The 13891-nt window shown below is 39.9% G+C and overlaps 1 protein-coding gene across 4 annotated transcripts in view; it reads left to right on the top strand.

Annotated features, from left to right (window-relative positions):
- The window catches only part of STIM1 (stromal interaction molecule 1), a 174309-nt gene that overhangs the window by 131491 nt on the left and 28927 nt on the right, over window positions 1-13891 (top strand). For all 4 annotated transcript variants that reach the window (XR_005649666.1, XR_005649665.1, XM_039847911.1 and 1 more), the window contains exons 4-5: window positions 7254-7365; window positions 10633-10748. Coding sequence is in view for 2 of the 4 variants with exons in the window: in XM_039847911.1 (XP_039703845.1) it covers window positions 7254-7365; window positions 10633-10748 (228 nt within the window). In the remaining 2 variants the exon portion in view is untranslated. The remainder of the gene's footprint in view (window positions 1-7253; window positions 7366-10632; window positions 10749-13891) is intronic.

Raw genomic sequence — 13891 nt, 5'->3', positions numbered from 1 at the left:
AGGGAGAGGAAAAAATACTCCTTTTCCTCCTCTGGTTCTTTTTGGCTGGCCAAATAATCATATCAACAGGAGGCAGATTGACAAGAGAATATCAAATTTAATATTGCATGCATGGGAACTTGGCATATATAAGAGTCAGAGATAGAAAGAGGGGTTGAGGTATGTAAGACATCCTGAGCTAGCCATGAGGTAAGGTGCCTTGGGGGCTTCAAAAGATCATTGCAGGATGATAAGAAGAGCAGACCTTTAGTAAATGAAGTTTGCCCTGCCCTATAGATAGATCAAAAGAAGTTATTTCTGATAATCTCTTGTGGGCAAGGCCTCTGATCCAAATTCTTCTAGGTAGCTAAGGAGTGGGGGGTGAGGTGGGGCAGAAGTTTCTCTTGAGCCTGAAGCTAAAATTGCCTTTAGCTCAAAGTAATGTCAGGAGCATCCTGCGGTGGCTGGTTCTGGACCCCCACAATCCCTTGATGCTTTCATATGCACTATTTCTCCTGTCCTTCCTCCTTTGTTGATCTGGTTAAATCATACTTGACAATTAAGACTCCACTAAAGTATCCCCTTCTTTAGGAAATCTTCCCTGGAAACCACAGTCTGGGTTAGGTACCTTGTCTGTGTTCCCACAGGCTCTTATGCTTATCTCATTGCAGTACTTAGCTCATAATTGCAATGATCTGTTCCCCTGCCTGTTTTCCCACCAGACTGCTTGAGGGCATTACCTTCTATGATTCTATATCTCAACACTTAGCACAGGGCCTGGCACAGAGTAGGCATGTGGAAGACAAAAGTTTGTCCTTGGATCTACCATTGTGTTATCTTATACAAGTTGTTTGGCTTATTCAACATTCCGAAGCCTAGGTTCTCTTAGACTCTGCAGCAGCATAGACCTGGTTTTTGCCAGATAGTCTAGTGGGCCTAGTGCATGAAGCCTAGGCCCAAGGGCCAGATTCTTTTTGCAGTGATGGTTCAGGGCTTGATATTGACATCATATTAGAAAACTAAGATTTCTGCTTCACTCTAGGCACAGATGACAAGCTGTCAGTGAGAGCCAGAAAGAAACAGAGAGATAAATCATAGGTTTAGATCACAAACTATGTTTAGGAAGAGCCACTTTGGTAAGATTCTATAGGTCTCTTGGAGTGCTCTGTATCCAGAGTAGCCAGATAAGAAGCTAGGCTTTGTGATGCCTTTTCTAACTCACTCAGTCACTTCTTTCTCTGTGCTCCCATATCACCCCATATATTCCTTTGACATAGCACCTATCATTCTATATTATAGCAATTTATTTTCTTGTATGTCTCCTTCTCTAGAAGAGAGCCCTTTATGATGGAGATCATACAGATTGATTTCTATATCTAGTAACTCACCCAGGACCTGCTAGAGTAGTAGCCAGTGAAAGCTTGGTGAATGAATGAATAAATGAATGGTGACAATAATAATAGCTAATAGCTAATACCCCTTACTGTATGCTAGGAGCTCCCCATATCTTCACTATACTTGTATGATAGAACTCTGATTCTCACCAATTTATAGGTAATGAAAATGAGGCACAGAAAGGTTGAGTAACTTGCTCATGGTTTTACATCTAGTAAGTGGCAGATCCCAAATTCAAACCAAGGCACCTGGTTCCAAAGCCCACATTCTTAATCACTGTGCTATATCTGACTAGCTGACCAAAAGGCTGACCAAAGGCTGACCAGAGACTGACTGAGTGACCAACTAAATAATAGTGTGTGAAGGAGAGGCAAAGCACTGGCAACCTTCCTGCCAGATATAATTCTTTTGGGATATGGATTTGAATCCATAAAAGTAAGTGAGGGGTTTACCACTGATCCATTAGGGGAAAGATATACTGATTCAGGAGCCCATTTCTTACTGCTTATTCCTTCTCTGGCGAGAGAAGGGATAGGCTAAGGCCAAGGATCTGCCCTGGTATATCCATGGAGGTATCATTATAGCTCAAGTGCTAAGGAGTACTATTTACTGTTCCACCTGCCTAGAATGTCCCTCCCCCAAGTGGTCACTTGGCTTACACTTTTATTTCATTTTCTGCCCAAATGTCACCTCATCAGAGAGGCCTTTCCTGATCAGATCCGATATAGCACTGCTCTTTATTCTCTTACCCTGCTTTGTTTTTTTTCATTGTGTTCATCACTATCCAACATATAATTGTTTGTTTATAGTGTTTTAGTTTGTCTCAGATCCCTGAGCATCAGGGATCTGTGACTCTGCTTTATATATTGTTATGTTCCTAGTTCCAAGAGCAGTGCATGGAAAGTAGTACTAGGTGCTTGACAGGTGTTTCTTTTTTCCAATGAATAAATGATTTTGAAGCTTTAGAGCACCTTCTTTCAAAGACTTCTATCACTTGACTTCAATAATGCCTCAGTCTCCTTGTTCCTATATGTAACCGTTGAACCTCAGACAAACTCAGTGTTCTCTGAGCAGTCTTCACAGTTTATAGTTCTTATCTTTGCTCATGTTTCTTTTCTCTGATAGGCCTATATTTCTATCCACTCAGATTCTGACCACAACATCTACCTCTTTTTGAATGAATATCTATCTATCTATCTATCTATCTATCTATCTATCTATCTATCTATCTATCATCTATCTATCTATCTATCTATCTATCATCTATATTTATATAGATATATATCTATATCTATCTATCTATCTATCTATCTATCTATCTATCTATCTATAAACAATTATTACTGAGTTTATATTAAATCCCAGGCATTTTCAAAAATATGGACTCATTTAATTCAACAACCCCTAGAGACAGATATTGGTAGATAGTAAGCTACATGGGGGTAGGAATCTCTGTCTCGATCACTGCTCTGTTCTCAGTACTTGGCACAGATGGCCCACAGATGGCCATCATTTGTTCATTCATTCATTTATATCTATTCTTTTGTCCATTCAGTAAAATTTACAGAGTACTTAGAATGATCTAGCCTTGTGTTAGACTTTGGAGAATACATAAATGGAACAGACATGTTCTCTACCAAATTACTTACGATGTAATGTAGAAGAAAGATTTGTGATTAAATAATAACAATATAACATATGTTAGAAAAGAAGTCTGTATAAAGAAAGTGCTAAGTAAGTAGAGAAGAGAGACCTCGTACTTATTTGGAAGGTTTTAGAAGAGGGGATTTTGAAATGGGCTCCAAAGAGTTTCAACAAGTAAAGAGTTAGAGCTAGGTTTTAAGGATTAGTTGGTGCTTAGTAGGCCAAGAAGAGGGAAAAGAGCTTTTATGGAAATACCAAAGACCTAGAAGTCTGAGAGCATTGTTCAAGGATGAATAAGTAAATGCTGTAAGGAACCCATGCTAGATGAGGACTACAAAGTCAAGAGCTGCAGCAGAGGCAGCCCCCAGGGAGGGCTGTGAAGTTCAGGTCATTTATGCTGGGATGAGGGAGACTGTTAGTCCAGTAGTTTCCAGTGGCAGTATGTGCACTTCAAGTGGGCCCACACAAGATGGTCGATTGGGGTGCCATAAGAAAATACTTGGGCTTGTATTTATATTGCAATTATTTTTATCTCACTTTTTAATTTTTATGTTTTACAATATTCCTAATGTCATTACATGTATCTAATTTTTAAACAGATATTCATATATTGGTAATGTGTGCTCAAGTTTTTTTACAAGTAGATTATGTCACTAAAAAGGTTGGAGACTACAAATTTAGTCACCTTGTTCATTTCTCTTATGAAGGACTATTTGTTGCAGAAAACTCCAGGGGTTGACCTTCTCTGATTCTGTGTAACCATTTGTCATTTTGCCCAGCGTTCTACAGTCTTTGATCTCTCCAGGGGCTACATGGACAGGCTCAGTAGGATAAGAGACTGATGACTTTTGAAGACTATCTCTTGTTTGACTGTCTTCCTAGGATTTGGATTTGTGAGTCATTTGGAGCCTGTATCTGTACTAAGCTCTCCTTGCCAAATGCTGTAGCATTTCACTGATAGCCACAGCGCTCTGTACCTGCAGTTGCCTTCTTCCTGACTTTGACCTAGGAATCTGTTCATTTTCTCTTTTGGAATGAGAGAGCAGAACAAGACTTAACTTTTAGGTAGTTGAACTTTAGGGACAAAGGACTTTGATATGTCAACTTGACTGTTAAGTGAGCTCTTCATGCTGAGACACAGAGTTGCTGTCTGACAAGAATGAAGCTTACTTTGTTCAGATTGCAGTAACTCTGGTTAAACAACACCATGCTGCCAAGCCCTACCTAGGTAAGGCATTTGCCTAGGTAACAGAATGATATGTAGAGCACACAAAAAAACAAAAAACAACTGCCTTGGGGTTTGGCCTGGCATACTGAAACCATTATCCCTTTTCCTTACAGCTTAGCTACATAAGGGCCTACTATGTTCAGAGTCCATCTCACTGGATTACAGTGACCTCCCTTATAGGACCCTCTGCCTCACCTAATGTAGTGTTTAGAGCAGTGATTCTCAGCTGGGGACAATTTTGTCCCTCAGGAAACATTTGACAGTATCTGGAAATATATTTGATTGTCATGACTGGCAGCATGCTACTGGCGTCCTGTGGGTAAATCCAGAGATGTTGTTAAACATCTTACAATGCACAGGACAGCCCCCTACAACAAAGCAGCATCCCATCTAAAATGTCAATGGTGCAGGGATTGAGAAACCCTGGTCTAGAGTAACTCCTGCCTGTCTCCATTACAGTGTAGGGTGCAGATAGAGGAGTTCCTGCATGCCAAAGGTCTATGTTCAGGCTTGTATCAAGACATCCTCCCAGTAGACAAAAGGCTTTTGTAACACCACTGGCCTCAGGCCTTTCTAGCAATAAAAAAGTGGCCTTTCCACTCCACATGCTCAGCAGAAAGGGCCCTTTTGTCTTGGATGAGGCCGAGCTCCTTTGGCAGCAGTGTGGCAGGAGTGTGTTCTCTGTACTTTTCAGGCTAGCACTTGTCTGTCTGCCTCATGTCTGTGTGTCACTCTACTATGCCTTTATTACCTGACATTTCCAACCATAGTAAATGACCACATTTGTAATGTGTGTAGCTATGTATTCATTTTCAGGAATAATGACTAATACATTCTACTTTCTGTAATGCTTCTTTAACCTCAGCTCCGTCATCCTCCTTTCCCAAACCCTAAGATCTGAACATATCTCTTAGAAATTTATTTGTCTCTTCCCTCCAATGTATTCTAGTCTGGAATTAGAAATTTAACCAAGCAATGACTAGGCACCTTTCACCTAAACCTCTAGGATTTTGCCTTCTAGGATGCAGCTTTAGGGCACTATACCTGCTTCATTTCAGCCCCTGGCACCTTTCCCTTTTTCCCTCCTGTACCTCTGCAAATAACTTAATCTACCTCCGAAGTTTCTTGGCTTCAGAACTTTCTTCCTGAGCTCCAGAAGCTTCTTGAGGATATCAAGAGATTGGAGCATTTTTGCCTTCATCTTGATTTCATTCAGGATGTCTTTCTGAGTGTCTATTTTGAACCAGTGCTGGGCTCCATAGTAGGGGAAGAAGGAAAATGAAGGGCCAGGGCCAAGCTTTCAACTTTTCTAGCTTATATGAGAATGACAGAAACAACCTAAGACCTGAGGTGTGCCTACCAGAGGAATGCCTGTTTTTTTGACAAGCATTTTACAAGTTAACTGTCCCCATGAGCTGTACATTAGTCTAAGGAGATTATTGTTTGGAGGCCCATAGTCAGAACATTTCTAGAACTCCTCATCTAGGGTAGTCATTCTTTGAGTAAATTCTTATTGATGCCACTGTATATGAAGCTCCATTTTAGAGACAACAGGGTGAGCAAAAATGAATAGGACACAATACACACCTTAATATTTCTTAATTATTAATGGGAAATTAGACAGCATTCTGATAAATCTTAAGAGAGGAGGGTGGTGAATCTCACCATCTCATATGACTTCAAAACTTTTTAGTCTTCTTACTGCTCACAGCAGTAGTTTTCAAACTTGAATGTACACATTCTTTGTAAGGGAAATTATCTCAGACTTGTGATGCTGACTTAAATTATTTCATTATAGTGTTATTTAAATGTGTATAAACATAAAATGACGTTTCAGTTGCTGTATAAAATTTGTATACAAATATAAGCAAAACAGATTTATACATTAAATAAAAACAAACTTCTAATCCAATAAAATGACACCTTTTTGCCGAAACTCAATTGCTCCTAGACTCTTTAAGTTAAGCATGCCTGTATTGCTGGGTGCCATCTGATGACTCAGTCCTCCTACCATCCTTCTCTATTCAAGCTACAATGCAGCTTTGATTTATATAATACATCATGATGTCATTTGACCTTCACTTGCCTTGAACTTGTGCCTTCTGTTTTAAGTTCACTTTTTTCTTTATTGTTGACTCTTGACAAAGTGTGGAGATAAATTTGTTATCTATGTGTCTAAATACCACACAAATATTAAAATTATTTTTCAAGGATTATTTTTATAATTATCCATTTAAACATCACAACATTATAATATTGAAGAATGATTAGTTATAGTGGTTCACATACAGTGATGATGTTATTTGCCATGTTGCACAAAACTGAAAAATCTATGAATAGGGCTATCTACGGGTATGCTCCGACTCAGGGCTTAAGTGATGTCATCTGTATCCATCTCTCTATATAAGCCTATATTATGTGTATATTATTCATGCATATGTGTATATATGTATACATATGTAAACAAAAACAGAGTGTGTATTCCTTTCATACATAAGATTTTATGGGAGAGAGAGATGTTAAACAGATAAACATATAGTAGATGTAAGGCCAATGTGACTGAGTGAATGTGATCTTCTTCATAGCCTCTTCTTATTCTGGAGAAAGTAATAATCTTAATATTTGTACATTCTTTTATAGAATGCTTTCCTACTTATTAGTCGATTCTCACAATTCTGGGAGGAAGTAATTAATATCCTAACTTTTGGGTGGACAAACTGAATTTCAAATGTTTTATGATTTAGCCAAACTGGCAGAGCTGGGATTTGAACCAGGTCTGCCTGATCCTAAGTGCCCTGCTTTTTTCACTCCATTTTCTTCTTGTCCCAGGTAGCTGAAGATGGACTTCATGGAATATTCAGTTCTATTTAACAAAACTTTACCAAGTACTTACCATATGCCATGTTCTCTCCTGGGTTGTGAGGACAAAGACATGCATTAGACTTCACATCTGTGTAAGCAGTGCTTGGCATTCTGGAGTCATGGTTTTGTTTGTCTCATCCTACAGTATACAACTGGACCGTGGACGAGGTGGTGCAGTGGCTGATCACATATGTGGAGCTGCCTCAGTATGAGGAGACCTTCAGGAAGCTGCAGCTCAGTGGCCATGCCATGCCGAGGTCAGGAGGAGACTGGGTTCTTTGACCTGGGGGCACAGGGAGTGGACTGGGGTCAGCCTACCTTCAGGTTGCTCTGGCCGGTTAAATGAGGTTCTACGCTTTTTAGGGTGGAATCTATAGACCTCTCCTCTTCTCACATCTACTGTGCACTTGCTATAAAGCATGATGGGTATTTAGCATCCATTCTCTTATTTAATATTTCTATCAATACTGGGAATAGTACTAATAACTGCCATTTATTGTGTGCTTAGTATATGCCAGGAACTCTACTTCAACACTTTATGTATAGTATCTCATTTAATTCTTATATCACTCCTATAAGGTAGGTATTCTATAAAGATGATGAAACTGGCTAAATAACTTTTCCAAGGTCACATGACTAGTTGGAAGCAAAACTGTGATTTGAAACTAGATCTGGGCTTACTTCATAGCCTGTGCTATTTCTCTTTTCTTTTGCTGTCTTCCCCCTAGCAGCTGCCTCTTTTATTGCCCAGGAGCCTTGGGGGCTCTTTTAGCCTCCTTACCTTTGGGCTGAGCCTCCTCTCTGGAATGACTCTTTCAACAGCTGTTGTGTCTTAACTCTGCCTCCTTCATAGGCACAGTATGCTAGGGCTTGGGGTGGGAGTGGGAAAGGGATAGAGTACTACTTGGACTTCTTGTTGTGTCATATTAGTGCCATCTGTCATTAATCCATTTACTTATTCATTCAATAAATATTTACTGGGTACCTGTTCTGTGCCAAGTACTTGTGCTCGGCATAAAGATTACAACAATCTGCCCTTGCCCTCAAAGGGCTCACTGTCTGATAAGTGCCGATTGTGTATAATCTGTCTTCTTATCACGTATGTGCATCTGGTTATGAGCTTCAGCAAAGGGGAAGGGAGAAGGGGAAGCTGTTGGAATGCCCATACATTGCAGTCTCCAGCCACAGAGCTACCGGCCACTGCTGTCCAGCCCTAGCTGAGGTGGCTGCTCCTTCCTGTGCTGCCTGTAGTCTCCTCTTCACAGCTTCTCCCTATTCTGGAAAGAGTAATAATCTTGATGTTTGTACATCTCTTTATAGAGTACTTTCCTACTTATTATTTAAGTTAATTCTCTCAATTCTGGGAGGAAGGAATTACTATCCCAACTTTTGGGTGAACAAACTGAATTTCAAACATTTTATGATTTAGCCAACTGGTAAATGGGATTTGAGCCAGGTCTGCTTGATTTTAAGTGCCTTGCTTTTTTTTACTGCATCTTCTTCTTGCTCCATGTAATTGAAGATGGACTTCCTAGAAATCTTTAGTTCTATTTAACAAAACCTTACCAACTGCCTACCATATGCCATGCTCTCTCCTGGGCCCTGAGGACAAAGACATGCATTAGACCTCACATCTGCCTCTAGGAACTTCACGTTTAATGGAAGAGACAGGCAATTTCATAGATGACTGACCATGAAGTTCCAGGATTTAGGTTTCTTTCTCATTACCCATGGAAATAACAGTATTGCCTTATGGATCACTGGACCATTTCATCTTGAGAAGTGGCTATGGGTTGGATTAAAACTGTAAAGCATAAGATAAGAAGTCAGTTCTCAAGTAATGGGTTCACTTAGCTCTCCTGTGGCTAGGATTAGATCTAAGACCAGACTCAGCTAGGCTAAGCTCAGGAATGGAGGAAGCCAAACTGTGGCACCTTAGTGACAGCAGGAAGCATGGAGCCTTTAGTGCATGAAGTAGGGGGTGGTTCTAGGCCCAATCACTAGGCAGCATGGTATAAGGAAAGAATCTAGCAGATTTAAGTTTGTTTCATGTCTTTGCCACTTACTTGCTATGTGACTTTGGGCAAGACTCAACTCTAAGTCTCAGTTTTTGTATCTGTAAAGTGGAGCTAATAGTAAAACTGAGTTCTTAAAGTCGTGAGAACTGAATGAGGTATTGTATGTAAGGTTTCAGAATAGTATGAGATACAGAGTAGTTGCTTAGTAAATGTTAGTTCCTTTCTCATTTCTCTTATTGCTTAGAAGTAGATAGCATTCAAGTCCATAGGTTTCTTTGACAGATAGACTGTGTAGAAAAGATGATACTTATTTTGATCAGTCAGATGAAAGCCAGTACACTGGTAAAACTGCTCTAAAGAGAATCCCTAAGAATTTCCAGGCTTATAGGAGGCATCTGACTTTACATAAGTTTACACAGAAGGAAACTGATGCCCCTGGTTGGGGGTGCAGGGTTCGGGGGAGACCAAGCAGCTTATGATTGGACAAATGAGTCACTCAATGATAGGAGCTGAAACCAGAAACTAGATCTCTACCCCTCCCACCTTCACTTCCCACCAGTGTCTCATTGCCTCTCTTGTAAGTGGGCTTAATTGCTTCCCAGAACTAGAGAAGGAAGTAGCTACTTCTGCATGCCCAGGCAAGAGTATAAACACACACTGTGATGTCAGAAGCTTCTTTCTATTTGGGGAAACAAAGCTATGCTTCCAAGAAGAACACTGACCATATGGAATAGTATAGTCATAAATGCTCACTGTGGGACTCACACCAGTGGTTTTCAATCTTTCATATCTTATACCCTTTTCCTCCTATACTCACTTTGTTCCAGCAGAAGAGAAATAAAGTCCAGTTTTTCAGAGGTCATTTTCTTGTTTATAGGCCATCTCTTATTAAAGAGTTATCATTAACAGTATGGTCGAAGGTCATAAAAAAATTACAGCAATCTGGGAGTAAATTGCAGTGACTCAGATATGAGCTAATAAGATAGATGCAGTGTTTGTCATCAGCAGGTTTATAGTTAATGATTATTAAATATATTCATTATTAAATATATTTAATTAGGTTAGGATTAGGATAATTCAGAGGTCCAGAATCACTGGGTCATGTAGCATGACATTCTGACTAGGGCTGGGCAGGAGACTGCATTTACAAATGGTGGGAGTGTAGGGACAGATATATAGTGATAATCCCTACAAGGGGAAGCACAATAGAAAATTTACAATTGAGTGTGGGAATGGTCACAAATAGATAATCTTTAGTGAGTAGGATGTTCAAGAAATGGTAGACATGAAGAGAGGGGTGAACAAATTTTTGGTAAATGTTATGTGTCTCTGCGTAGTCCCTGTTGAGATCTACTTGTGTAGATTCTGTGTTCTAGAATGCAGAGGGGAGCAGTCACCAAGAGCTCAAAGTCATGGAAGTGTTCCTGGAGGAGGTGGGTAATTTAACCAAGATCCTTCCTGGCTTTGCTGGCAGGAAACTTGAGCGCCTACTCTTTGCCTCAACAGGCTCGCTGTAACCAACACCACCATGACAGGGACTGTGCTGAAGATGACAGACCGGAGCCATCGGCAGAAGCTGCAGCTGAAGGCTCTAGACACAGTGCTCTTTGGGCCTCCTCTCTGTGAGTCATGTGGAGAGAAGGGCTGCTGATATGCAATGGAACCCAAGGCTGTTGGGGTGGCTGGGCTGAGGCCTTGGGTCTCCTTGGCACACCTGCAAGGCAATGCCTCCACCTTTTCCACTGATGTTGATATATGAAATGGTTTTACTTTTTGGTCCAGCCAGATATCAACATCCATTCATTAAATACATTAAGAAAATATCTGCTTTGTGCCAGTGCTGTGCTGGACCTTGTAGGAAGACCCAGAAGAGTCATATTCTGCCTTAAAGAGATCAAATGAATGTTCTAGAGAAGGAATGAGGTACACAGGAGGGGTAGAGAAGGCTTACTATTGAAGAGGTGGCATGTGAGCTCTGCCATTAAGGTAGGGCTTTATTCCATGAAGATGGCAGGAGAGGGCATTTTAGGAGGAGGAAGCAACTTGAGCAAGAAAACAATGGCTGAAATATGTAAGGTATACTCAAGGATAAAAGTAACTCATAAGGGGCTGAATGCTATTTAGCTTTTCCTTGCTCTCATTGTGAGTATGCAGAATGTATGATCTGATTACTGGCCATCTTAAGTCCTTGGACAACCAAAGAGGACTAAGTAGGCTTTCACTAAAGCAATAGAGACACACTCAGGCCCAAAGAAAGGTATTCTCTTCAGCCAGTAGTTAGTTGAGAGAATTTAGCTACTGAAGACCTACTAGGTGGCGACAACTAACTCTGATATCCTTTTTCTTATTCTAAGTGAACTCAGGGGGAACAAAAGTAGTAAGATTCCTTAGAAAATTAGTTTTGACCAAACAGACTCTTAAGATCCACTCCCTGCCTTTTGGGAGCTATTGGCATGGGTTGAGGGTGCCAGCAGCAGAATGGTATAGTGTCAAGAACCAGTCTAGAGAAGTCGCTGGCAAGCAGGGTCAGAGGCAGTACCATAGTCCCCTCTTATCCATGGGAGCTATGTTCTAAGACCTACAGTGGATGCTTGAAACCGCAGATAGTACCGAACCCCGTATATGCTAGATACATACATATATATATACACCTATATATACATATATATATGATAAAGTTTAATTTATAAATTAGATGTAGTAAGAGAGAAGCAACAACAATAATAGACCAATTAAAACAATATACTATAATTAAAATTATACAAATATGGCATTAAGTATAATAAGGGTTGCTTGAACACAAGCACTGCAATACCACTGCAGCTGATCTAATAATTAGCAAGGCTACTAAGTGACCAATGGGCAGGTAGCATATACAGTGAAGATATCTTGGCCAAAGGGATGATTCATGTCCCAGGCAGGATGGAGAGGGACGGCGTGAGATTTTCATCATGCTAGTCAGAATGATGTGCAATTTAAAACTTATAAATTATGTATTTCTGGAATTTTTCCATTTAATATTTTTGGACTGCAGTTGACTGTGGGTAACTGAAACTGGAAATTGAAACTGCAGATAAGGGGGGCTATTGTATAGCATTTCCCTGTCTATGCATTTGGCTTCAACAAGTGTCCAAGCTGATGTCTTGATGCAGGTGCGTCTATATCAACAAATAGAGCAAATGGTCAACAAACCCAGTATTATAGCTATTGTGTAGGTCTTTCTAGAATTGAGTTGGGAGCACAAAGTAGGGAGGAATTTTCAGTCAGAGTCCAAGAATCTTTATGGAGATGATAATTCTTGAGCTGAGTCTTAAAAGATGGTAGTGGCCTTATTAAACTGTCCCCATTAACAACTCACACTCCTCTCTTTATAATACACCACCAAGAATACTTACACCAGAAGAACCGAACCCAGCAGTAAAGGCTAGGCTACTTTTGCAAAGGCTTTCCTCTGTCACTCCTCAGGAAGGGAGGCCTTCAGCAGCCTGAAAGTTTTCATCAGTCTTCTAAGATATATTACCAGACTGTATCAAAATGAAATTTACCATATCTGAAAGGGTACATAAGATACTGGAGGTTAAAGTAAGCAAGGAAAAACCAGCTAGGGCTGGAGCATGAGAACCAGAGTACAAAGTACGGGGTCCAGGAGGTCAGAGCCAGCAAGATCCCTAGTGAAGCAGGTTAGACTGAGACGAAGACAGAGATATTTTCTCATAGGCTCATTTCATATAGCCTGTAGGTTGCATGTGACCTAACCTAAGGGAGATCAGAAGTCAGCAGAAAACTCATTTCTGAGATAGACAGGACAGGGAGGTATTAGAGCTAAGAAGACACTTTACACCCACTAGGATAGCTATAATAAAAACAAAAACAAAGAAACAAAAAATGGAAAATAACAAGTGTTGGGAAAAGTGTGGAGAAATTAGAACACTTGTGCATTTCTAGTGATAATGTAAAATGGTTCCGCTACTGTGGAAAACAGTCTGGTTTTTCCTCGAAGAGTTAAACATAGAGTTACCATATTACCCAGCAATTCCTTGCCTAGGAATGTACCCAAGTAATTGTAAAAAAAGGTACTGAAGCAAGTACATGTACAGGTGTTCATAGCAGCACTATTTGCAATAGCCAAAAGGTAGAAACAAACCAGTGTCCACCAGTGGATGAATGGATAAACAAGTTATGGTATATAAATATAGTGGAATATTATTTAGCCATGAAAAGGAACGAAGTTCTGATATAGGTTGAAACCTCGGTGAACCTGGAAAACATTACACCAAGTAAAAGAAGCCAGACACAAAAGGTCACATTCTGTTTGATTTCAATTATAGGAAATATCCAGAATAGATAAATCTGTAGACAATGCAAAATAGTGATTGGCAGGTGCTGGAGAGAGTGGGAAATGGGAAGTGACTGGTAGTCAGTATGGGATTTCTTTTTGGGGTAATGATAATATTTTTAAATTAATTGTGCTGATTGTCGTGTAACCTTGTAAATAATCTAAAACCACTGAATTGTACATTTAAAAGAGTGAATTTTAAGGTATGTGAATTATATCCCAGTTGTCGGCATCATCATTATCATCATCATGTACATCTAGATTTTTTTGTAACTCCTGGACTTTCATATAGAGAACTTATAAAATTTGGTCTCTTAAAAATTGCTACTCACTGTGTGACCTTGTTTAGATCACTTCTCTCAGGGTGTGTTTTCTGATTTGTATCATTAAACAATTGAGCTAATGGATTCTTAAGATTCCTTTCAGCTG

Source organism: Pteropus medius, unplaced genomic scaffold, assembly GCF_902729225.1.
Source record: "Pteropus medius unplaced genomic scaffold, Ma_sr-lr_union100, whole genome shotgun sequence".
Taxonomy (NCBI): domain Eukaryota; kingdom Metazoa; phylum Chordata; class Mammalia; order Chiroptera; family Pteropodidae; genus Pteropus; species Pteropus medius.
The sequence above is the reverse complement of the archived record's forward strand: the minus strand, read 5'-3'. Positions and strand labels throughout refer to the sequence as shown.